This window comes from Phacochoerus africanus, chromosome 5 (assembly GCF_016906955.1).
Source record: "Phacochoerus africanus isolate WHEZ1 chromosome 5, ROS_Pafr_v1, whole genome shotgun sequence".
In the NCBI taxonomy this organism is placed as follows: Eukaryota; Metazoa; Chordata; class Mammalia; order Artiodactyla; family Suidae; genus Phacochoerus; species Phacochoerus africanus.
In genome coordinates this window covers 46,169,617-46,194,988 of record NC_062548.1, presented here as the reverse complement: position 1 = coordinate 46,194,988, position 25,372 = coordinate 46,169,617, and the positions used below count along the sequence as shown (strand labels likewise).

The 25,372-nt window shown below is 63.0% G+C and overlaps 1 protein-coding gene across 4 annotated transcripts in view; it reads left to right on the top strand.

Annotated features, from left to right (window-relative positions):
- Positions 1–25,372, top strand: part of RAB11FIP3 (RAB11 family interacting protein 3) — a 73,538-nt gene that overhangs the window by 46,762 nt on the left and 1,404 nt on the right. Inside the window, exons 3-15 of one of the 4 annotated variants that reach the window (XM_047781111.1) lie at positions 1,037–1,134; positions 5,898–6,061; positions 8,710–8,859; positions 10,588–10,722; positions 13,624–13,659; positions 15,504–15,686; positions 18,296–18,389; positions 19,203–19,306; positions 21,612–21,752; positions 24,055–24,136; positions 24,693–24,830; positions 24,954–25,109; positions 25,206–25,346. In XM_047781111.1, coding sequence (XP_047637067.1) covers positions 1,037–1,134; positions 5,898–6,061; positions 8,710–8,859; positions 10,588–10,722; positions 13,624–13,659; positions 15,504–15,686; positions 18,296–18,389; positions 19,203–19,306; positions 21,612–21,752; positions 24,055–24,136; positions 24,693–24,830; positions 24,954–25,109; positions 25,206–25,346 — 1,622 coding nt within the window. The remainder of the gene's footprint in view (positions 1–1,036; positions 1,135–5,897; positions 6,062–8,709; positions 8,860–10,587; positions 10,723–13,623; positions 13,660–15,503; positions 15,687–18,295; positions 18,390–19,202; positions 19,307–21,611; positions 21,753–24,054; positions 24,137–24,692; positions 24,831–24,953; positions 25,110–25,205; positions 25,347–25,372) is intronic. The other 3 variants (XM_047781113.1, XM_047781112.1, XM_047781114.1) reach the window with 3 other exon arrangements.

Below are 25,372 nucleotides of genomic sequence, written 5' to 3'. Positions count from 1 at the left end.
AGACTTGTGTGGGGCAAGGGTGTGGCCCGGAGGGGCTTCTGTCCCCGTGGAGTTCGGGAGGTGCCACTCTTCTGGGGTCTGGACCTGTTCCCCACCAGGAAGCTCCCGCAACCCCTCGTCTGGGGCACGGCTGACTCCGTCCCGGCCCTGGGAGGTCAGCTGCATTTCCAGCCCCAGCCCCTCCCCCTCCCTAGAGGCCAGAGGTCAGGAGAGGGACTGACCCTTCCCCTGGCAGCCGGCCCCATCCCCTGAGACGCTCCTCAGTGGCGTGGCCCCAAGCGAGGTCGAAGGGGGACAGACACTCCTCTCGGCCCTTCTCTCGGGATCCTGGGGTTTAGAGCCCGGGCAGGAGCCGGGCCCAAGCCCAGTAAACGTTCCTCATGACCTGACGGTGGGGAGACAGCTTTAGGGAGTGCAGGGGCCTCGCATGCTCTGGGGTGCGGGCCGTGCCCTCCCGCCGCCAGGAGGCCACAGAAGCCGGAGCCTTGGCCTGCGAGGGACCTGCTGCTGTGGGGTGCGTCCAAGAAGTGGGGTCTCTGCTGTCGGCATGATTCAGCGCGAAAGGGTAGCTTTGCTTTAAAAGTCGAGACTGTATGGAGCTCCCGTCGTGGCGCAGTGGTTAATCCGACTAGGAACCATGAGGTTGTGGGTTCGGTCCCTGCCCTTGCTCAGTGGGTTAACAATCCGGCGTTGCTGTGAGCTGTGGTGTAGGTTGCAGACGCGGCTCGGATCCCGCGTTGCTGTGGCTCTGGCGTAGGCCGGTGGCTACAGCTCCGATTCAACCCCTAGCCTGGGAACCTCCATGTGCCGTGGGAGCGGCCGAAGAAATAGCAACAACAACAACAACAAAAGACAAAAGACAAAAAAAAAAAGTCGCGACTGTAAAATAGAGCGCTGGTCATAGGAGGTGCAGCTGAGTCACAGGAGGAAATAGAGCTGCCTGTTGCTGGGACCGGGGCACTGCGTGCCCCCTTCCCCTGGGCGCCCGCCCTGGCTGGTGCCCCCTGCCCTGCCGCTGAGCGCCTTCTCTCCGCAGATCCCGATGGCCAGGGCCAGCTCTACGACGTCCCGCCCGCCCCTGAGGAGGAGTTGCCGGCCTGCCCTGAGGAATTCGACGACTTCGTGACCTTTGAGGCAAGTGGTTTTCCGGGAGAGCTTAGCCGTCGGCGGCGCCCCTCGTCCTCCTGCGTGCACTGTCCTGCTTGTCCTGGTCCCCAGCGCTGTCTCTGTAGGGACGCGGGAAGGGCGGGCCGGGCTCCCTGAGACACGGGTCGGGCGCTGGGCTCGGCCGTCTGCCCCGCGTGCAGCTGGGGCGAGGGGCGCGCGCGCGCGCGCGGGAGGGCCTGTGTGGCCCCGTCCGGAGGGGCCCTCTGGGTGCTGCCGCCCAGGGCTCCACGGCTCCCCTTGCTGTCCTGCCCCTGCTCCGAGAAGCTACCCAGGTAGTGGTCACCCTCAGAGGACACAGGTTCACCTCCCGCCAGCACAGGCCCCCTGGGCGCCTTCACCCCTCACTACTTTGTCCCCAGAGACCAGCTGGACCTGGGCCCACCCCACCTGCACCCCATCCGGCAGCTGTCAGTGTTGTGTGTGACCCGGGGGCCAGTCCTGGGGCCCAGCTGGGACGAGTGCTAGCTGTGAGGCACAGTGTGGCCGGGTGAGGGCCACGGGGAGGACGCGAGGCCCCATGCCAGACCCCCAGACTGTGGGGCAGTGCGACCTGGGGACGCTAGGGATTGACACACCTTGGACTTCCCAGGAGGCCACCAGGTCTGGGGAGAGTCCACTTCTCTTGTTTGGTGCATCGTTCCCGTGGTCGGCCAGCAGCTGACCCTGCCGTCAGGCCCGCCGACACACCAGCGCTCACTTTATGGGTGTTGTGGGTCGAATGGTAGCCCCCAAAAGATATGTCCACCGCAGCTCGTGACCGTGGCCTTGTCCGAGGAGGGATCTTTGTGGATCAATTTAAGGCTTTTAAGTGGCCATCGTGCTGGGTAGACTGGGCCCCGAACCCAACGACCAGGACCCTCGAAGAGAAAGGGAGCTGACACTGCAGAGAAGGCGGCGAGAAGATGCGGGCGGGCTGCAGGGGCCTGGTGCCAGGCCAGAGCCCCCGAGCTACCGGGACTAGGTTTGCCCAGTAGGGAAAGCAGGAGATTTATTAAGGCCTCGGAGGGGGCCGGGCTGAGGTCCCAGGCGCCAGCCCTGACTGCGAGGAGCCTCCCAAAGGACCTGTGGCGGGAAACTGCGGCTGGATGGGGTTCCCGGCGGGGCGACTAAGAAGGGGGGATGGCCAGGGGAGGGTCGGGGGTCCCCGGACGGAGGGCAGTTCATCCGGCAAGAAGTTCATCTACGCAGGCAGTTTCCTGAGGGCCATTGTTTCTCGCGGCCCAGCCTGAGCCTCCACATTCTGGGAGGGGGTCCCCAGCCACATCCAGGCTCGGGGTCTGTCTCCAGCCTCCTGGGAACCTATTCAAGGACCTGGACGAGCAGGGCCGGGTCCCCGGGAGTCCCGTTCGCCAGGGTAGTGAAAGTTGTGGCATGTGTGACCCGAACGGGTGAGACCCCTGATGCTGGCCTGGCTCCGGAAGCCTGGGCGTGGCAGGCGCAGGCACTGCCTGCCCTTTGGCCCCACCCATCCTCTGCGCCGGCGACCCCCACCCCAATCCCGAGCCCACTTGAGTGCGGCCCTGCGCACTCGCGGTGGAGGCTGGCATGGCAAAGGCCCCGCTGCCTATGGGGACCAGCGCGTGCCAGGGCCTCTGCAGGGCCGTGGGAAAGTCGCAGAGGCCGCGCCAACGGGGCGCTAAGAGTTGTCCCGGCTCTGCTTGTCCGCTCTCCCTCTTCCTCCCAACTAGCCGGGCAAGACGACAGGGTAACAGGGCTTTTGTGCGGACTCTTATCTGAAAGGTTAGAGATTAAAGAACAAAAGCTTCTCTGTTTTGAGATCTGACTGTGGTTAAAAACTCCCTGCACGTCCTGAACTTTGGACCCCTCACTGGCCGGCTGGCCGCAAGTGTAATGGAGCGTGCCCTGCGAGCGGGCTCAGCGGCCTCAGCGGCCTCAGCGGCCCCCGGGCCGTGATGTACCCTCAGAGGAGCACCGTGGGCAAGTAGGCGGCTGCTGGAAGCCGCCAGAGTCCCCAGCGCCCCGACCCCATGGGAAGGCCACCTCCACGAGCAGGCCCTTCCTGGAGCTGGTGTGCGGAGCCAGGCCTGGGCTCGGCTGACGTCTGAGGGTAAGAGGAGGCTGTGCCCGGCCGTGGTTCCCTGCGGAGGCACTGGGCGGGCTTGGGCGCGCCTGAGGTCCTCACTGATGCCCGTGAGTGGGAGCTTCCTTGTCTGCCTGTTGGCTGACTGCTGAAGGAGGCACAGCCGCGCGTTCTCAGTGCACCTCGATGTCCATGTGGATTCAACCTCACATGTAACTTGTAGTCATGTTGAGTTGGTGGCATAGGCAGCGGCCTGGGAAGAGTGAGGCTCTGTCTGGTGGGCACAAGGGAAGTGCCGGGAGGGTCAGAACCCCTCGTGCCTGTTCGATGGGGCACGCGCCCTCCGTGAAGGTGGGTGTTCACCCGCCTGCCGTGGGAAACTACCTGGCCTGCTGACGCTTTCTCAGGGCAGCCTGGACCAACAAAGGCTGGAGCAGGTGGGCAGTGTCTGAGATGCGCCGTCCCTGCCCTCCCAGCCCCTGGGACCTCCCTCAGCTCGGCCCTGGGTCCCCACGGAGCCCCCGGGCCGCTCTGGGTCCCCAGGGGGACTGGCTTGCTCCAGGAACGAGGCCTAAGGTGGGGGCGTAGGCCCTCTGCTTGCAGGGTGGGCGAGTGGCCCAGATGAGAGGGAGTGCAGCCGGGTTTGCAGCATCCACCGCGTCATCCGGCGTCCTTGGAGAGTTGCTTCTGTCCTGAGCTGTTCTGGGCAAGCCCCAGGGCGGGGTCAGGCTGCGGCCGTGCCCACCTGCTCCACTCTGTGTGTGCTGAGCTGCTTGCGGGCCCAGGTCCCGCACTGGCCAGGGAGTGTCTGTCCGAAGTGCTGGCTGGTTGGCTGTCTTGGCACTGACCTCGAGAGTCAAGGTCTGTCCCCCACAGGAAACCGTCTCAGAGGGTCTCCATCCAAGTCGGGTGTGTAGGCCGCGTCTGCGTCTGGGTCGGGGATGGGCTGGGAGGGCTCTGTGCAGCCCTCCGGCGATGGGGAGCCTTGTGCCTTTAGAGGTACTGGTCTCTGTTGTCGTCATCGTCAGCAGTCTGGGGGCTCTGCCTGTGCCCACGGAGTGTGATGGCCCCTTGGGTGACAGCAGCGGGCTGTGGATTGCGTGCCCCCCCCATGGGTTCAGCCCCTCCACAGCGGTGCTGGCCTGGCTCGGCCGCGCTCCTGCCTGCAGGCGGAGCCCAGCGCCTGTCCCATGCTGATGAGGAAGCAGGATGTCCTGGTTTCGGATTTTGAAGTGAGTGCTCTTTGTGAATGGCTTAGTTGCCTCCAGTCCCAGGCAGCAGTGGGCTTTCCTGGGAAACCAGCAGGGCCGTGGAATGCCCACACGGGTCCCCGGGTCCGATCCCCGGGACATTCTGCCCGGCAAGCAGCTGGCTGGGGTTTCACCACCAGTGACCCGCGAACCCCGCCTTTCCGTTTCTGTTCCCCCACCTGCCATTGTGATCTCTGAATCCCGAGCGGCTATGACCTTGTGCGATCGCCATTGCAGCCCCGTTTCATGAGCGAGGTGACACAACTCAGCGTGCTCGAGATCCCAGCCTGGCGCTACACGGCTGGGCTGGTCAGTGGCAGACCGAGTGGGCCCTCGGTCTCCATTGCACGGGCCCCTGGGTCTCCGTGGGGGGCGAGGGCCCGGATCAGCTGAGGCCCTTTGCTGCCGCACATCTGAGCACACTGCCCCCCTGGCCCCACTGCCAGAACCAGGGGACGAAGGACACGACGTCTGCAGCCGCTGTTCCGAAGTCTAACTTGGGAGCAAATCGTTAACCTCAGGTTCTCTCGAGCATGGACTGTGGGCTCCTGTTCTAGCCGGTGCTCTTGCTCTCATTAAAGCCGAGACTGTATGTGTTCCAGGGTTGCTCCGGGTTTAAGTTCATCTGGGCAGCCCGTCAGGCCCTCCTGGCTCCCGGACACCCGGCTGCGTGCACGCCTCTGGGTCCATGAGTGGAAACAGATGTGTCCCATGGGAAAGCTGCCGTTTAACCAGCACACACACTCGATTGGTCCCGTAATTGATGAATGAGGATTTTGAGGTTACGCCCCGCAGTCGGACTTTGAAACAGTGGTCTTGCATGTTCGTTATGGTAGAAAGTCAGCGGCCACTTTTGTTTATTCATGTGACTTTTTGGGGCCACCCCCGCAGCATGTGGGGGGTCCCAGGCTAGGGGTCGCATCAGAGGTGCAGCTGCCGGCCTCCGCCGCAGCCACAGCAATGCAGGATCTGAGCCGCGTCTGTGAGCTACACCACAGCTCAAGGCAGCACTGGATCCTAAACCCACTGAGCGAGGCCGGGGATCGAACCCGCATCCTCATGGATACTAGCTGGGCTCATTTCTGCTGCGCCATAATAGGAACTCCCGACTTTTCACTTTGGAAGGGATGAACCGTCGAAAGTTCACCCCTTGGCTGTCGGTCCTGCCAGTGCTGGGAGCCGTGGGAGGTGGTTCTCCCGCGAGTGCCCGGAGCTGTCGGGGGCTTGGTTGCGCGTGTTTATAGAGCAACTTGCAGAGTCGCTCCAGTACCTTTTTCCCTGCTCTTGGCCCTGAGCCTGTTTTCATGTTGAAGAGCACGGCCGAGTTCTGTAAGCTGACGACTCTGTTCGAAGCACAAGAGGGACGTGGCCCGCACGAGAGCTCTCCTCGCATGCGGCCCTTTCCCGGAAGCCGGGCTGACTCTCGCGCTCTGCCCTAGGCCACCGAGGTGACCGACAGCGCGTACATGGGCTCCGAGAGCACTTACAGCGAGTGCGAGACCTTCACGGACGAGGACACAGGCGCCCTGGGAGCCACGGAGGAGCCCGGCCACGGCGCCACGGAGGAGCCCGGCCACGGCGCCCTGCTGCTGCTCCCGGGCAGGTCTGTCCCCGCCTGCGCGGCCCCCACGGCGGGCGGTCCCCGAGGAAGGGAGGGTGGCCATCCCCACCGCCCATGTGTCCTCGGCCTCCCTGGGCAGCACAGCCCACACGGCCCTTCTGAGGCCGGTCTTGTCTTCTACCAGCGGGTGTCGTCCAGCCTCCCTCTCCAGGCTGAGATGGCGCCTTTGGCTTTTGCGTTGCCCCAGGGCGTTTAGGTTCCGATGGTTGGTCCTCGGAGAAAAGCAACGCTGGGATTTGTGTTGGGCAGGGGCCGGCTCTATGGGTGAACGGGGGAGGTAACATGCTAATGGCCTGGGGCTCCCCGGCTCGCTCTCCGCGGGCCTGCCTTTGCGCGCTGCCGTCGGGGTGCGTGCTGGTGGGAAGGGGGAACGGGCCTTTATTTTGGCCCTTGGGCTCTGCCAGGTCTGGATGAGAGCCTCCCAGGAACTTGGGGGGCACAGGCCTGTCGTGGGTCGGGGAGGGCTCCTTCACCTTGGCCTTTTTGTCAGTGTTTTTTAAGGTAATGAATTTAATTTGAGGACTTTCCATCATGGCACAACGGAAACAAATCCGACGAGGAACCATGAGGTTGCGGGTTCAATCCCTGGCCTCGCCCAGTGGGTTAAGGATCCGGTGTTGCCGTGAGCTGTGGTGTAGGTCTCAGATGCGGCTCGGATCCTGACTTGCTGCGGCTGTGGTGTAGGCCGGTAGCTGTCGCGCCGATTGGACTCCTAGCCTGGGAACCTCCATATGCCACGGGTGCAGCTCTAAAAAAACAAAACAAAAAAAGAAAGAAAAAAATTTAATTTGAGTCAGGTGATCAAAGTTGAAGAAATGCCAAATCTGGGAAACCATGATGAGGCCTTCGTTTGACTCTGGAAGTTTCTAGGCTCTGGGCCGCTGTGCTGTGTAAGCAGGACTCGCCCTCGGGGTTTGTGGAAGTCACGTTTTCGCCCTTGTGGGATATGTCCTGTGTCTTCCATCCTGAAGACGCCCTGGGCGCAGGGAGGCCGCCTCCTCGCTGCTCTGGCGGGGCTTCCTCTTCCCGTCGGCGTGGACGGAGCAGGTCCACGCACAGCTCACCTGAGGAACAGAGAAGGCAACCTCGCCCGGAAGGCGACCGCCTGCCAACTGCAGGTGAAGATGAGGGCTGGCGTTGGCTGGTCTCTCCATGGCAGTGTGAGACGGCACCGCGTTGGCAGCACGCCTGTGCGCCCTGGCTGTGACACGGGAGCTTGCCCTGCGTGGCTGAGACGCCCTGAAGGGCCCTGAAGACGGCCCCTCCCGGCCCCAAGCCCGCGTGCGCTCAAGAGCTGGAGCAGCAGCGCCTGCCCTCTGAGGGCGGGCCTGGAGGGACCTGCGGACCGGTCCCCTACCCTGGTTGGAGTCTGCTCTTCTGACCTTGACGTCACAGCCTTACGGCCGGCGGGTGTGTGACGACAGCAGCTCCTTGCAGAGAGCCCCGGGGTGCCTCTACGGCCAGTTGTCCTGTGTGTCCCCACAGAGCCCTCGCGGGGCAGCGGGGTGGCGGGGGATGGTGCTGAGGGTGCAGCAAACACCAGATCTTTTTTTTCTTTTTTTTCTTTCTTTTTTGGTCTTTTTAGGGCCGCACCCACAGCATATGGAGGTTCCCAGGCGAGGGGTCAAATTGGAGCTACAGTTGCTGGCCTCCACCACAGCCACAGCCACGAGATCCGAGATGCATCTGTAACCTACACCACAGCTCACCAGATCCTAACCCACTGAGCGAGGGTAGGCCAGGGCTGGAACCTGCATCCTCATGGATGCTAGTCAGACTCGTTTCCGCTGAGCCGCAACGGGAATTCCAAACACCAGATGTTTTTATGTTTTTTTTTTTTGTCTTTTTGCTATTTCTTGCGCCGCTCCCGCGGCATATGGAGCTTCCCAGGCTAGGGGTTGAATCGGAGCTGTAGCCACCGGCCTACACCAGAGCCACAGCAACGTGGGATCCAAGCTACGTCTGCGACCTACACCACAGCTCACGGCAACGCCGGATTGTTAACCCACTGAGCAAGGGCAGGGACCGAACCCACAACCTCATGGTTCCTAGTCGGATTCGTTAACCACTGTGCCACGACGGGAACTCCTGTTTTTATGTTTTTATTTAATTTTTGTTTATGGCCACATCCTTGGCATATGGAGGTTCCCAGGCTGGAGGTCTAATCGGAGCTGTAGCTGCCGGCCTACACCACAGCCACAGCCATGTGCAATCCGAGCCGTGTCTGTGACCTACACCACAGCTCATGGCAGCACCGGATCCTTAACCCACTGAGCCAGGCCAGGGTTCGAACCTGCAAGCTCATGGTTCCTAGAAGGCTTCGTTTCCACCGCGACACAACAGCAACTCCCAAACACCAGGTCTTAAGGCTGATCATGACGTGAAGAAGGATCTGTTTCGGAAATGATGATATTTTGGGCGTGCTGGGCTAAGTGAACGTAAAGTCAGCCTCACAACTATTAAAAGTAACAGTAATTAAAACATCACCTTCCCCGGTGCGTTTCCCTGTTGAGCGTGACCGCTGGGACACGAACGGACACATGTAGTCCTCGGCCGCAGCGCGTTTCTGCTGGGAGGCGCGGGTGGCGCTGAGGCCTGAGTCGGCCGCCGTCCCTCGTTTGTCTTTGCAGGTCCTACCTGCACAGCCAGTCGGTCGTTGCGGTCATCGGGGGTGAGGAGCACTTCGAGGACTATGGTGAGGGCAGTGAGGCGGAGCTGTCCCCGGAGACCCTGTGCAATGGGGAGCTCGACTGCACAGACCCCGCCTTCCTCCCCTCCAGGTACAGCGCTAGCGGCAGCGGCGTTCGGGAAGGGCCCCCTGGCTCGCAGAGCGGTGACCAAGCCCGGCGCGTGTTCACTGTGCCAGGACCCAACCAAGCCCGTCAGAGCGTCAGGGCCTCTCTCGGGATGAAGGCTGGCTCTGGGCCCTCTTGTCCCTGTCCCCGGCCACCCCGCGCGTACGAGGCTTCAGCCCACGCTGGGGAGCCCAGCTTTAGGGGCCTCTTAGCGCTGCTTGTGCATCACCTTGTGGCTGGTGGTCACCTTGTGGCTGGTGGTGCGGCTGCGTGCGTGCGTGTGTGTGGGATATGGGGTGTGTGGGGCGAGGGGTATATGTAGGGTGGGGGCTATGTGTGGGGTGGAGGGTATGTGTGGAGTGGGAGTGTGTGTGGGATGTGGGGTGTGTGGGGGGGGTGGAATGTGGGGTGGGGGGGGTAGGGGCTGTGAGCATTTGCCTCCTACTCAGCAGCACCAGCCTCCTCTGCAGGCAGACCTCATTCGTGCCGTGCTTCCCTGTGTCGTTTTCTCTTCTCTTCTTTTTTTGCTTTTGTCTTTTTAGGGCCGCACCCAAGGCATCCGGAGGTTCCCAGGCTGAGGGTTGAATCTGAGCTACCACTGCCGGCCTCCACCACAGCCACAGTCACAGCAACACCAGATCCGAGCTGCATCTGCAGCCTACACTCACGGCAACGCGGAATCCTGAACCCACTGGGCAAGGCCAGGGATCGAACCCGCTTGCTGGTGGATGCTAGTCAGATTCGTTTCCGCTGCTCCATGACGGGAGCCCCAGCCTGTGTCATTTTTCTTTTCAACAGCCTTTGTTTGCTCCATGTTTCTGTGGTAATTTTGGTAATGCTCGAAATCTCTCAGTATTTTGCTGCGGTCATGTTCATTGCATGTGTGACCAGGGATCTTTGATTTTACTGTTGCAAAAAGATTACCGCTCCCGAAGGCGCGGATGACGGCTGGTGTGTTTTAGCGGCACAGTGTCTGTGGTTAAGTTGGGCGCGTTGTCTTCTCGCCGGGACGCTGTTGCCACATGGCTTGGCTGAGCCTGTGCGGCATCATTTGCCCCCTGTGCCCCGTGTCATATATACCCTGTGCCCTCGACCGTAGGCCTTTGCACTTAAACATGTGTGCCCTCCGACCGGCCTCAGGGTGTCACCTGCCAGGCGGCCCTCCTGCCTTTGCTGGTAGCTCCTTGACACCCGCGCCATCGGGACGGCCCCGGGTTGGTGGAAGTCGAACTGTGTTTCCAAAGGGCGCTCTCGGCCCCTGGAGCCGGCTCGCTGGTGGCTTTTCTTGACGTGGGCCTCCAGATGCAGGGTTGGAGGCCCCGGATGGGCTGCCATCGCCGCCGGCCTGGAGGCCCCTGGAGATGAGGTCGCAGGGCGGCAGTTAGAGTCTTGAGTGTTAATGGGAGCTCCCCCCCGGTAGTTGTTGCTTCTGGTGGTTGTTGGAGGATTACCGGTGTGACCACAGGACAGGAAGCAAAAGCCCCCTGGTGCCAGGCGGTGTGCCCCTGGGGGCGCGTTCCTGACGGAGAGACGCCGTGGCGGGGGGTCACCCCCTTGTCACAGCCGCTCCTGTTGGACAGCGGGGCTGCTGGGCCGCGCCCGTTCCTCTGAGCACCTGCCAGGAGGGCGCCCCCCGCTGCGGAGCCGGTGCTGAGGGTGGGGCCCGGCAGCCCGCGGTCCGCTCCCCCTGAACAGGCCCCTCTGTCTCTCCAGCGCCGACCCGCTTGCTGCCAAGCTGCACGGCATCCTCACTGATGAGGCTTTTGAGTTTTACTGTAGCCAGTGCCACAGACAAATCAACCGCCTGGAGGACCTCTCCGCCCGCCTGAACGATCTTGAAAAGAATAGGTAACTCAGCAGAGCCTGGCGCTCTCGGGCCAGGGCAGAGGCGGCTCCGCCGGTCGCCCCAGCAGCCTAGGCGAGTGCGGCCGGCCCCTGCCCGCATGCGCTGCCCGGCCCTGCGTGTGCATGCCCGCGTGCATGCCAGTGTGCATGCCTCGCCCGCCCGCCCGCCTGGGGAATGTGTGCTCTTAGAAAGACGCGCCTGCTCCACTGGGAGATGGAGAGTCCCGGGGGACGGCCTTGGAAGATCTACAGTGAGCCTGGGTCTCAGCACGGATGGGTTAGCAGCTGTCAGGATCGCCCGTTACCCGGGGGCGTGCCCCCAGCGAGCCCCCTGAGCAGTCTGGGAGGCTGCCTGGCCGCGTCCGCTGCTGCCTGTGTGTCCCCTCTGGCTCCGGCTCCTTCTCTGCCCCCAGCCCCCAAGCCCAGGTCAGGGTTCCCCGGGGAGCTGGTCCTTCAGGCCCTACTGACAGGAAACACTCTGCACGTGTGGATGGCTCATCCAGCGTGTTGTTAGCTCGTTGGGGGTCCAGGGAGGGGCCCCTTGTGCCAGGTGTCCAGCAGTGCCAGCCTGGCGAAGGGGGGGACCCCAGCGCTCTCATGCGGCAGGAAGGGGTGGGCCCTGCGGATCTGTGCTGCAGGCTCCTGGTGACTTCCTGAGGGAAGGGGTCTTGGGCTGGCAGGGGTGGTGTGGACGGCAACCCATCCTGACAGCTTTGGGGGTCTGTTTCCTCCCAGGCCTGCTGTCTACACCTTGGGGCCTCGGCCATGACTGCCCAGCCTCCCTGGTGGCCTCATGAGCATCGGCTCCTTGTGCTCACTGGCCTCTCTCAGTGCCAGTTGAGCAGGTGTACCGTTGAGCCCTCTCCTACCTTTGTGCGCCGTCCAGAGCACAGGCTGGGTCCCTCGTTGGGTGAGGGTTGGGGCAGGCCCCGGCCTTTGCGGCCGCTGGGCTGCTTCCGAGGGGAGCCTGGGGGTCTCAGCAGCACTGGTCAGGAAACGAAACGCCCTCTGAGGGGTGCCTTCCAGGGAGACCTGAGGATGCCGACACCTGCTGGCCTCTCTTCACCTCTGATGCTCCCTGGCACCCGCTGCTGGGGGAGGCTGCCAGCCCGGCTGGAGGGTCGCTTGTCTCCCACGGGGGCGGCCTGCCAGCAGTGTGAGCGAGCGTCCGCAGCAGGCCCGGCCCTCCTGCTCTGTGGCCTCCTGACCACAGGAGGCCCAGCCCCGGGACGGGCACGGTCCCTCTGCAAAGCTTCGTGGGGCAGAGAGCAGACCCGGAGGCCAAGGAGCAAGTCCAGGGGGTCCCTCGTCCAGGTCCGGCCACCTGTTCCCCACGAGAGACGCTCCCGGGGGTCCGAGTCCCACCCCAACCCTCACCGGAATCAGACACGACGTCTGTCAGGACGTCTCCGTGCACACCTCCGGAAGGAGATCTGAATCCCGTTGGTTTCTGGGGAGTTGCCTCACGATCAGTGTGTTGGGTTGTGGTTTGTCGATGGCAAGAGGCAGATTAGTCCCAACCCACCCGGAAGCTCTGGCGTCCGGTGTCGTTTCTACCCAGTGACCCTCAGTCAGAGCATATACCGTGGTCTCCACGGGCCTGGGAGCCTCTGTAAAACCTACGTTTTGTAGACGTTAAGACGGCTGCTCTACCCAGAGGTGTGTGTGCTGCCAGCCCGCAAGGTGGCTGGTGGCTGGACAGTGGTTCTGTCCCGTCGCTTCAGGGAGACTCGGGACAAAGTTCGCCTTGTGTTTAAATGGACGGTGTCGGGCGGGGTCTAGTCAGGAGGGGGCCCCGCCGTGAACAGGGGTGTTGAACAGAAAGAGGGGCTGACTGCTGTGGGGGGGCTGGAGCATTGTGGTGTCGGCTGGTAAGATCGCAGGAGACCTGAGGGAGAGAGCCCCCCACACCCCCGACCCGGCCGCACGGTGGACGCATGGAACTTGCTGGACGTGCACCCCCGGCTGCCGGGACGGCTGTTCACCAGGAGGGGTCTCAGCAGAGCCCCTGCGCTGCAGAAGTGCCGCACGTTCCCGGGGGGACCTGCGAGTGGGAGGCACGTGCCTCCGTCAAAACCCCGGTGTGGCCCAGGCCGCCAGGAACCTGGAGGCAGGCCCTTCCCCGCAGCCCCCCACTGACAGCAGCACCCAGCCCAAGGGCCCCAGGGCTGGGGGACGGATGCCCGCAGGGCTGCGAGCCTGTCCGCGGTTACAGCGCCCGGTTACAGCACCCGTCCCGTCCCGGGCGGGTCTCCTTCCCGGCTTAGGGCGTCTCAGGAACTGAGCCGGGGCGGCGGCCGCTGTTCTGGGAGAGACGGCCTGTGTCTTCTCAGAGCCTGAGGCTCGTGGTTCAGCAGGCACACTTGAAAACAAAGGTTCGGGCTTGAGAAACGGGGGCTCAGGTCAGTTTGGCCCTTTGGGCCGCTGGCGAGGACCACGTCGGGCAGGCCGGCGTCACTGTCTCAGCTCCGTCCCGAAATGGCCTCAGGAGCTGCCCGGTCCCTGACCGGGTGGGATTTCAACGCGGCCGTGGCAGCGCCCACGTCGAAAGCGCTGACACAGCTTTCCTGATACAGACGGGCCCCATCCCCCTTGGTGGGGAGCCTCTGACAGCCAGGTTCCTTGGCGGGGGGGGCGGCGCAGAAGCCAGCCTCCGATTTGAGGTCTGGTTGTGACTCCCCCTGAAATTTCTCTGGGACTTGCCGAGGCCTTGACGAGCCCGAGACTTTTCCTGTGTCCCCGGGTGTTTGCTGAGTGAGCCTGTCTGTGCTTGGAGCTGGGACGGCGCTGCATGCCTGTGGACGCGCCCCCGCCCCGTGTCGCATGAGCCCGAGCTTCCTGTTCTCTCCCGTTCCTCCCTGCCTGCTCCCTGACACCCCTTTCCTGTTTGTTTTGATTTTGCAGTCCGACGAGGCGGCTCTCCAGCAGGAAGGTGGCCAGGTAGGAGACTCGCGGCCCCTGCGCCCCACGCGCGCGTGTGGGAAACACCGTTTCCAAGGTATCGCTTGAAAAACTTTGGAGAGAACTTTCTCCTGGTTTGGGATTAGAAAGAGCCTGAGAAGCCGGGGTGTAGACAGTGCGTCCGGGCTGGTGGCTGGGAGTCTGTTGAAAGCTTTGGACCTGCCTCCTGCAGATGAAGCTGCTGATGGGGGGTATAGGTCTGCCCCCCCACCCGGGGCTGGGCCCTTCCTGCGTGCTGGTTCCCCAAGGGCCGCAGGAGGTGGGCTCAACTCTGAGTGTCTAAAGGCCACGCGTTTGTGACCACGTCTGCACTTTTCGGTTTGGGGGGCTCGCCGCCTGCTAGCCTCCCGTGGTGACAGGGACAGCACCTGTGCTCTCCCCTCCCAGCCCGGCTCCAGGGACGCTTTCCCCGGGCTTTCTTCCTGGGGAGCCGTGCACTGTGTTGCTGGATTCCCTTTCTGAGACGGCCGTGGCTTCTCCTGGAGTCAGTCATTAGCTTTGTGTTTCTCCCTGCCTCCTCTTCCCTGCTGGGCCCTGCTCTGGCCTCCGCCCCCCGAGCCCGGCCCCACGCTCCGCGGGCTTCGCGCCTGGGCCCGCGTCTCCGCGACGCTGGTCCTGGTTTCTGTCCAGGTGTGGGATCCTCTCACTCCCTGGGCCCCTTCTTCCTTCTTTCACTCTGTTTTCCGTCCAGTGCGTCTCGTAACTTCTCACCTCTGAGAGCTCGCGGGTCCTCTCGGGCTGGCTTGCCGAGGGATCTGGACGGAGAGTGGGCTCCCTCGAGCGGCTCTGAGGGCAGTGCTCACTCTCTCCGACCCCCGGTGCTCCTGCAGGACGGTCTGGAGCTTTCTGGCTTGTCTTTGGGACTTTTTTCCCGTCTGGATGCTTCATCCCTGTGGCTCAGACATCTTGTGCTGAGTCTTGCGAGCCTCTTGCGAGAGTTTTGCTGAGCTGGGTGGAAGGTGTGCTTCCAGCCCGAAGGCTTCTGCCCTCAGCTCCGGCATCTCCAGCCTCACCTGGACTGACCTTGGCCTCCGGGCCCTGCCCTGCTCCGGGGGCTCTGCTCGGGCCCCTCCCAGCCCCGCCTCCAGCTAGTGCCCTCCCCCCTCAGGCAGCCCAGGTGGCCTGGGCCTCCAGGAGTCCAGCCTGGCTGCTGCACGCTGGGCCCGCGCGCGTGGGGCGCCTGTGCTCCTCTGCCCACGCCTCCCCCCTGCTGTCCTTTGTCCCTGGGGTGTAACCCCTTGTTTTTTACTTCCTCTCGGTTTAAGGGCTTAGGGTCTCGGAGCAGAAGGGCATCCACAGGTCCGCTCCCCCCTCGCTGCCTCCATCACCCGGGCCCGGGGATCGGGACGGGATCCAGGGCACAGGCTTTCTCTATGCTGCACCTGCGGCCTGTGTCAGTGCCCAGGCCAGGGACTGAGAGCCCAAGCTGCATCTGAGGCAGCACTGGATCCTTTTTTTTTTTTTTAACTTTTTTAATCTATTTTTTTTGCCTTTTAAGGCTACACCTGCAGCATATGGAGGCGCCCAGGCTAGGGGTGGAATCGGAGTTGCGGCTGCCGGCCTACACCACAGCCACAGCCACAGCCACGCCAAATCTGAGATGCATATGTGACTTCCGCTGCAGCTTGTAGGAACGCCTCCCTCAGTGCAGGATCGAAATCAAATCCTTACAACATGAAATCTGGCTCTTAACCCACTGAGCCACAGCGGGAACTCCTGCAGTTGGGTTCATAGTCCGTTGCACCCGGGCGGGAACTCCCCAGACCTCACTGATTGCAGCTTCAGCATGACTTTTATTTTTACTCCGTTTTCTTCCCAAACAGACTACAGCTGCTGAGACTCAGGAAGGGAAAGCCCCATAGACTCTTACCCTCCCAGCTGGCCTCAGGGACACGGAGGGGACAGGGAGGGACCTGGGGCCCATGGGGCCCTGGCTGCCTCAGCTGCTCTGAGAATTTGATTTTCCTTCCCAGACACCATCTGGTATCGAAAAGCCCAAGCTTCAGGTGTGTGGAGTTTATTGGCGGGCATGGTCTGGGGTCAATACACACATTCACACATGGGTGCAGTTTTACCCAGCTGCAGCTTGCCCTTAGGACTGCTGCTGAACTTCTGAGGAAATTTCTTCCACTTTTTTTGTCTTTTTAGGGCCACACCCATGGCATGTGGAGGTTCCCAGGCTAAGGGTCGAATCGGAGCTGTAGCCACCGGCCTCCACCAGAGCCACAGCAACTCAGGATCTGAGTTGCGTCTTCGACCTACACCACAGCTCACGGCAACACCGAATCCTTAACCCACTGAGTGAGGCCTGGGATCGAACCTGCGTCCTCATGGATGCCAGTCAGATTCACTTCCGCTGCGCCACGACGGACACTCCCGGGAAATCTTTTCTTTACTTCTGCTGTAATTTCACTCCTGAAAGTTCAGCCGTTGCTTGTGGCCAGGCTGGCGTGGTTGTGGCTATGGGAGCCATCAGCCCCGGCCTCTGACCAGACTGTGTACCTTCCCTGAATGCAGATGGTCCTGGGATCAGCGTGCCTGGAGACACCACAGGGTGACGGTGGCTGGGGTCAGGGGACATTTAGGCTGCCATGTCCACCTGCCAGACCTGCCCTGCCCCCCTTTAGGGTGGATCTGGTATTCTGCCCCCCTTCTCCTGACGGGGCTCCTGAGTGGCTCTGGTTTCGGTGAGCAACCTCGAGGAAGCTTGGCTGAACCCTGGTAGCCAGCTGTGGTTCCCGGCCCTGGATTCCGCCCTTGGAAAGCCCCCTCAGCCCTGGTAGGCGGTCTAGGTTGGACATCAGCCCCCAGGCCCTGGCCCCTCCTCAGGGTGGTCTCCAGGTCTGGGGCGGGCAGCTTCCTGCCCCAGGAGTGGCATCAGGAGCTCATGTTTGGGTCAAGGTCATGGGTGTTGAAGAGGAGCAGTTAGATGAGAGCATAGTGGCCCCGTCCTGCTCCTGCCCTTCGGGGCCAGTGCCCTGTGGGGCGTCCCGTGAAACCCTCAGAAACCCTCAGAAACGTCGTGATGTGACCCACCCAGCACAGCGGGGGCCGGTGGTCCCCGGGACAAAAGATGCCCTTCTTTTTGTTCCCCTTAGAACGTTTCTGGGAACAAATTAAAGGACTGTACGAGCTCAGTCAGTCCTCGGAGAAGTGCACTTCGTAGCGTGGCGAAGATATTAGCTTTTTATTGACTGCTGCTTCGGAAACTGACAGCACTAGTGGCCGGAACCTAGTCAGGGTACAGATTGGGACGTGAACCCACGTTTTCAATTAGAATCACTCCCCTGATGTCTGGACTCTCTGAGATTCAGGTTCTTTGTGCCTCACGGAAGGATCAGTGAGAGACAAAGTGACAGGCAAGAAGCGGATTTCTTGGCGCTCCCGTCATGGCGCAATGGAAAGACTCCCACTAGGAACCATGAGGTTGCAGGTTTTGCTCTCTGGCCTCGCTCAGTGGGTCAATGGGCCTGTGTTGCTGTGGCTGCGGTGTAGCCCGGCAGCTGTAGCTCCAGTTGGACCCCTAGGGAACTTACATATGCTGCGGGTTCGGCCCTAAGAAGCAAAAAAAAAGGGAGACCAATTGTGAGAGATGCAAGAGGACAGGCCCGGAAGCTCTGCGCCGAGGACCCAGTGGCGACAGTTCTGTCGTCCACGGGGTGGGGGCGGGAAAGCCCGCCTCTTCCCTTCTGGGAGTCGTAGCGCCTCCTGGCATCTGGAAAGGTGTGTACTCAAATCCTCGAACTCCTGTCCTGGGTCCGAATCTGAGTGCGGGCCTCGCCCCGTCCCCACCCGACGGCAGAAGGCAGTTCTTGCACCTCCATCGTTCCAATGGCTTTCTTGAGCAATTATTAACCTACGGTGATCTCCCAGCATCTCCTCTGGTCCCCTATGGGGACTTCTACAACTAGCTGTGCCCATGCCATCCCCGTCACCTCTGCCACCCCCTTAGCAAGGCTGACTGCTCGCGACAGCCTGCGGATCCCCATTCCGCACCAGAGTGAGGGTGCGTGGCTTCCTCGGGGAAGGTGCCACCGCCCTGAGGTGTCCCCGTGCGTCAGAGTCATACCGCTGTCTGCGGAATACCTGCCGAGGGCCAGCGGTTCCCGGGTGGCCTGGGACACAGTGCCCAGGGCTGTGTGGGACTGGAGACCGTGTCTGCTGGTTCCGCTGCCGCGCAGCCCGTGCTCAGCCCCCGGCGCTCCAAGCCTGTCTTGGTGTCGCTGCCACGGGAGCAATGCCTGAAAGTCAGATGGCAGGGCGCGTGGGCGACAGTGTGTCGGGAAGGGGTGACCCTGAACCAGTGCTCCACGGGGCTTGGGGAAGATGACATTGTTTCGTGTCTCCGGGGACTGAGTCCCACTTTATGACCTGGGTACAAAGTACCCTCGCCTGGCAGCTGGCAGGGCAGGAGGCCGGGCCTGTCGGGCCCCACAGATGGCAGCTTCCTCGCCCAGCTCCATCCAGCCCCGTCGCCAGCCCGCCCGCTGCTGGCTTCTGGTTTTCTGACCCCAGCACTCATGTTCCCGGACCTGGCCGCTCGGTCGCCCCCGTTCTCGGCGCTCCTTGTTCTGCTGAAGGACCTCATCTGCTCGGGACTGGCTTTTCTTCCCAGGCACCTGCACCAGTCCGGGGCCCTGACCATGGAGGCCCTGCAGGACCCTCGCCCAGACCCCGTGGAGGGCATGGACGAGGACATCGCCGACAAGGTAGGCCCTGGCTGGTGGCCACGGAGGGCTGTGTGCAGGGCTGTGTGCGGACGGCTCCTCGCTTGGAGCTCACTGGGGGGGCGTCCCTGGGGGGCAGCATGGTGCCTTCAGGGCCGCCGGTTTCCACAACTCTCCTCGGGGATGTGGCCCAGGGGTCGTCCATGGTCAGGGCACGCTGGGGCTGGGCACCTTGGGAGCTGGTGGGCCAGTCTGGGGTGCACCAGGCCCTGGGGGCGCTCGGGTCCGCAGGGAGGCAGGGGGGCCCTCAGCCTCCAGGACCAGCTTCAGGAAAGTGCAGGGCAGGGTGGCCGCAGACCCCTCCCCTCCTCCCCTCCCCCCTCCCCTCCCCCCTCTCCTCCCCCTCCCCTCCCCCCTCCCCTCCTCCCCTCCCTCTCCTCCCTCCTCCCCTCCTCTCACCTCCTCCTCCCCCTCCCCTCTCACCTCCTCCTCCCCGCTCACCTCCTTCCCCTCCCCTCCTCTCACCTCCCCATGTCCCCCCCCATGTCCTCCCCCCCATCCTCTGTATGGCACCTTCAGCATCTGCCACTCTGCAGAGCCTCCCCTGGCTCCTTGCGCCGGCTGCGACACCTTCCACCCCGTCGTGTGTGTCTGGCTCCCATCTAGTGACCTCGCTGAGGAGACACAGGGCCTTTCTGTCACTCAAGTCCTAGCCCCTGGGCTGGGTCTGGCAGAGTGGTGGCCCAGGACCTCAGGCCCCCAGCGATGCCTGCCTCTCAGGCCAAGAGCAGCGCGCTCCAGGACAGCGGGTGTGGAGTGCCAACTCTCCCGCCCCCTTCCTGTCTCCCTCCCGAGGTCATCTTCCTGGAGAAGCGGGTGTCGGAGCTGGAAAAGGACACGGCTGCCAACGGGGAGCAGCACAGCCGGCTGCGGCAGGAGAACCTCCAGCTCGTGCACAGGTGAACGCCAGCGCCAGCGGAAGACCCTCGGACCCGTGGAGAGCCACCACCCAATGCCAGGCTCCCACCCGGGGCCCGTCCAGGGGAAGGAGCTGGGGAGGACCCCCCGGAGCAGAGCGCGGGCTGCTGGTCAGGGCTGCAGACGGGGGGCCTCACCGCTGGGCGCCTGTCCTGACACAGAGGGGCAAGCGGCGGCCAGTGCCCCGGAGCTCCCAGCCGGCCGCGCGGGAAATAGCCGCACCTGGAGGCCCAAGGGGAGGGCGCTGCCATCCCATTTTGCGGGCTTTCCAGGGCGTCCACGTGGTGTTCGGTGTTGGAGGCTGGGGCCCGCACACCCGTTTGCCGCGGTTCTCCTGCAGAGGACCAGGGGCCGGGCCCTCCGTGCCGCCAGGGCTTGGGGACACAGAGCCCCGGTTGGGCGAGGCCGTGGAGGCCCCAGGCTGGAAGCACAGTGTGTGGTCTGCCAGCCAGGCAGCCTGGACGAGGCCTGGCTCCACATCAGACGGCCGTAGCGAGACTGGCTCTCGCACCCCGAGCTGCAGCATCAGGAGGCTGAGAACCGGGCCGCGGGGGGTCGCCCGCACGCCGATGGGGCAGAGCAGGGTCTCCTGCATGGTGGAACCCGGGGCTTGGCAGCTGTCCACTCTGCAGCGCCCCTGTAGACCTGAGCCAGAGCCGGGGTGGAGGGGGCCCTGCTGGTGGGCGGCTGCAGCTCCAGAGCTGCGCCAAGGACGAGGCGGGTCGGCTCCTCCCTCCCCGTCCTCGTCCAGGGTCCAGGGAGGTCGGGCCAGGCCCCCAGCCTCCCTTGCGCAGCTGACCGCTGAGCCTTGCCTAATCTGCCGGGCGTTTACCGGCCGCCCACGTCGGCGGTGGAAAGTCCACAGGCCGCGCCACGCCCTGCCCGCGGCTCCCCTGCCGGCCCCTCTGGCTTCGCCCAAGTTGCCCAGAAGGCTCCTGTGCTGCCGCACCCACCCGCCTCCTCTTCCTGCTGTCCTGGGGATGACAGGCGCGCCTCCGTGTCTGGCTTCTTGTTCTCCAGGCCCTGCACTTGTTAGCCTGCTCGCCGCTGGGCGGGCTGTGTGGGCACCAGGTCCCTTCAGCCCGCGGCGTCTGAAGCTGGCTTTTGTTCTGCGCGCCCGCCCCCACCGCCCGCCGTGACCAGGGGCCTGGCACTGCTGCTCACGCTGCTCTGTTGCTCTGTGAGGTCTCGTTCGCTTCGTGGACGCTGAGGGTGGCGTGTCACTTCCCTGCTGGGCCGCTGGGTGCCGGCCTTTAGGTCTGGAAGTGTACCCCTCAGCTTCAGGATTCCCAGAATTACCTCTATACCGTTTCTTCCGTTTCCTTGTCTGTCTGAACGTGTGTTAATCAGATAATAGTCTTTCTGCACCTTCTCTCTCGTTTTCTTTATTCCACCGTTCTCATTTCTCTTTCTTTTTTTGGTTTTCAGGGCTGCACCTGCAGCACGTGGAGGTTCCCAGGCGAGGGGGCGAATCAGAGCTGCAGCTGCCATCCTACACCAGAGCCATAGCCATGCCAGATCCAAGCTGCATCTGCCACCGACACCACAGCTTGAGATCCTTAACTCACCCAACAGGGCCAGGGACTGAAGCCACATCCTCACCGACGCCAGTCGCGTTTGTTGCCGCTGAGCCACGGCGAGAGCTCCCTCATTTTTCTCTTTTTCTGTGTGTTAGCCTTGGTTTTCTCATTCAGCTCCTCTATTTAAACTGTTTTTGTCATGGTTTCAACTGCCGAGTCATCTGTCCTTTCTGTGATGCCTGCTCCTGTTTCCCGGCTGTGGCTCCTCAGGCCCCTGAGGGTTCATTGCAGGCGGTTTCCCATGTGATACCTGTTTCCGTCAGGTTGTTGTCCTCTGTTTGCTTTGTCCATTTTGTGCTAAGAGCTTTTGTACGCCGTCTGGTGGTCTTTAGCCAAGTGTTCACTCTCCGGTGTGAGGCCCCAGAAAGCAGGTGAGAAGCCCCTTGTGCAGAGGCAGCTCAGGGGCACCATGCACGGGCAGGGCCTGGAACCCTGCTTTGCAGGATGGGCAGTCTGGCTCCTGCAGGTGGGCCTGGGGGTCTGGACCCTGCGTGAAGATTCCGTTGGCCCTGTGTTCTTGCTAAACCTGCCTTCGCTTCTGCCTCGGCTGACCTGGGTGGGCGGATCCCCCACCCCGAGAGGGACGGGGCCGTCCCTGCCGTCAGGACAGTGCCTGCTCTGAAGCCCGGGCCCTCCTAGGGGCGGCCACTCTCCAGGTCTGGGCGCAGCGTCTCAGGCTGGTCCCGCTCTCCCCTCTGCCTCGCAGAGCCAACGCCCTGGAGGAGCAGCTCAAGGAGCAGGAGCTGCGAGCCTGCGAGATGGTTCTGGAGGAGACGCGCAGGCAGAAGGAGCTGCTGTGCAAGATGGAGCGAGAGAAGACCATCGAGATTGAGAACCTGCAGGCCAGGTGGGCAGAGGGTCTGGGGGCGTGGGCAGAACCAGCCAGGCTCGCCCTGCACTGCCCTCTGGCCAGTGATCTCAGACCCGTGGGATGCTTTGGGAGGAAGAGCGGGCCCCTCGACTGAAGGGCACACACTCTCCAAGAGCAAGGACAGACCCAGCGCGCACGTCGCTCCCTCCCCTCTTTCTCCCGGGCACGTCGCGTGGTCCAGGCCCACATCACGGTCTCTCGCTCAGGCGACTCGAGGTTGTTGGCCACGCGCTCCCCTGAAGGCACAGGCCCTGGACAGCTGAGGACACAGGGAGACAGAGAGAGGTGGGGCGGCCCCCACGGACTCACGGAGGCCCAGACGTGAGCCAGGAGCCGGGCTGGGGGTCAGAGGAGGGAACCTAAACCTCTACAATCCAGGCTCGCCCCCGGGGTCCCGGACGCCACTGCTGGGTGGGGAGTCTGGCCGGGGCGGCACCCAGGGTTGCTGCGGTTGAGCCAGCACTGCCCTTAGACATCGGCACTTGGGAGGTTTACACGCTGGTCAGCAGTGACTCAGGGCCCTTCAGGGTGTGTCTCCAGCTCTGGAAAATATATATACATATTTGTTTTTGTTTTTTGTCATTTTTGCCATTTCTTGGGCTGCTCCCGCAGCATACGGACATTCCCAGGCTAGGGGTCCAATCGAAGCTGTAGCCGCCGGCCTACGCCAGAGCCACAGCAACGCAGGGTCCGAGCCATGTCTGTGACTCAGGGCAACGCCGGATCCATAACCCACTGAGCAAGGGCAGGGATCGAATCCGCAACCTCATGGTTCCTAGTCGGATGCGTTAACCACTGCGCCAGGACGGGAACTCCCGGAAAATATATTTCGACACGTGTTTAAAACTGGGAAATGGAAGCAGGGCTGTGCTGGGGTCTCCCTGGACCAGGAGGCCTCCCAGCAGGCAGATCCCGTGGCGCCACCACCCGACCTGGACGGCCATGCAAGAGCAACCAGGCAGCGACTCTGGGGGACGGTCTCATCCAGAGTGCGCCCGCCACACACGTCCGCCCTCACCAGCACCTGCGTAGCCTGCTCCCTGCCCCCCCCCGGGCAGCGGCTCTGTGCACCTGGGCCTCTCGGCCTCCTCCGGCTCCCTGGAGTCCTTGGGCGGCTGCTCGGGCCCTGGAGGGCCAGCACCTCCTGGCATGGCCTTGGCGGTGCCTTGTGTGTGGCAGGGCAGCAGGATGCTAAGGACACGGGGCTACAGAGGGAACCAAGCTCCTTGGAGAAGGGCCAGGTCTGTGGCTGGCACAGAGGACAAGCCAGCAGAACTGGAGGATCTGGTGGTGCTACAGCACACACACGGGAGTTCCCATTGTGGCTCCGTGGAAACAAACCTGACTGATAGCAATAAAGATACAGGTTCAATCCCCGGCCCCACTCAGTGGGTTAGGGATATGGGGTTGCCCTGAGCTGTGTGTAGGTTGCAGACTAGGCTTGGAACTGGTGGTGGCTATGGCTGTGGTGTAGGCTGGCAGCTGCAGCTCTGATTCGACCCCTAGCCCGGGAACCTCCATATGCTGCAGTGCGGCACTAAAAAAGGAAAAAATAATTTTTAAAAAAGCACACACACAGATGATGGCACCCGGGGCCCACGGTGGTCAGTGCCGGGACACCGAGTAACGCGCCGATGACACCGATGGACCACCCCCGGCACATAATCCAACACGGGACGCCTGTCCAGACAACACGGGGATGCCCCCACCCCACCCCCGGGCCCTGGAGCACGGACTGGACCCCACTTGGCTCCCATAGGACGGAGAGCCGCAAGGAACAGGGCCCCTCTCCTCTGTGGGAGTCTCCCCAAACCCACAACCTGTCCAGCGACCAGACACGCTCAGGGTGAGGGCCATTCTACCAACCACATGACTGCACCTGCTCAAACCATCAAGGCCGTGAAGAACCAGGCACGTCCAGAGACTGCTGCAGGCTAGCGGGGGCCAAGGAGCCCTGATGGCTGGTGCAGTGTGGGGACCCTGGCCTGGAAGGGGGCGCTCAGTGGGAAGGCTGGGGTATGTCCGTGGTTTGCTGACAGCTGTGTCCAATCTGGTCGTGGACCCCATGGGGCTGAGCAGACACTCCGAGAAGCCAGGCAGAGCGCAGGTCCACAGGGACTCACCTGTGCAGCTTTTCTGTAAACCTGAGCTCCCCACGCCTAAGGTGGATGTGTGTGCCAGCCTGGCTCATGAGAAGCCTCGGCCCAGGGCCCTTGGTGGGTGCGTGTGGCAGCTGGGGGATCATTCCAAGGGCCCCAGCCTTGTTCTTGTGCCTCAGGTTGCAGCAGCTGGATGAAGAGAACAGCGAGCTGAGGTCCTGCACACCCTGCCTGAAGGCCAGCATCGAGCGCCTAGAGGAGGTGAGGTGCTGGCCGGGCCCCTGTGCCTAGCACCGGTGCCACTGGCTGTGCCCAGACAGGTGCTCCAAAGCAGGGCTCTGCAGGGGTGCAGCTGCAGTCAGGGAGCTGTGCTGCGGCCTGGGTGTGGGGAGCAGGGATAGTCAGGGCCTGGCTGTCCCTTTGCTGGGAGACATCTGGTTTCTCAGGATCCTCGGTCCCGGAGAGTGACGCTTAGCTTAATCCCTTGTTCGCATCCAGGCATCATGTCCTTGAAGAACTGCCCAGTGGGACCCCGGGGGCCCATCGTCCCCTCCTCACCCACTGTCCCCTGGGCAGCCCAGCACCCTGGGAACGTCTGGGAACACTTGGGCTCCAGCCCTCGCCTAGTGGGCGCCAGTCAGCCCCCGCTCCCCAGAGACTGTCCCTGGGCCCCCCGGCCCATCCGCCACGTGTGCAGGTTGGGGTCTGCGTTTCAGCCACGATAGGAGGCCTCGATGCGGCGCCCGGGCTCAGACAGTGCAGGCGACCTGTGAACTACACACGCAGTGGCTCCACGGCAGCTGTTTCATTATTGCAGGAGAAGCAGAAGTTGCTTGATGAGATTGAGGAGCTGTCGCTGCGGCTCAGTGACGAGCAGGAGAACAGGAGGAAGCTAGGTGACAGGCTGAGCCACGAGAGGCACCAGTTCCAGAGGGACAAGGAGGCAACCCAGGAGGTGAGGGCGGCGCCCGAGGCGCATGTGGGCCGACTCCCGGGTGGAGGGGCCGCTCCTCTGGGATTGGTGCACAGACCCACCCAGTGGTCCTGAAGCCAAGGCTGAGCCACCCCCCTGCCCCAGCTGATCGAGGACCTGCGCAAGCAGCTGGAGCACCTGCAGCTCTTCAAGTTGGAGGCGGAGCAGAGGAGGGGCCGCAGCAGCAGCGCAGGCCTGCAGGAGTACAACAGCCGCACGCGGGAGAGCGAGCTGGAGCAGGAGGTCCGAAGGCTGAAGCAGGTGCGGCGCTGGGCACGTGCTGCCGCTTCTGGGGCTGGCGTGGGGCACGGGGAGGTTCTGCCGCGGCCCCCGGGGTGACACCACCATGTGCCCCAGGACAACCGCAGCCTGAAGGAGCAGAACGACGAGCTCAATGGGCAGATCATCAACCTGAGCATCCAGGGGGCCAAGAACCTCTTCTCTACAGCCTTCTCCGAGTCCTTGGCCGCAGAGATCAGCTCCGTCTCCCGCGACGAGGTATCTCCCCCGCCCCCCCCCGCTCT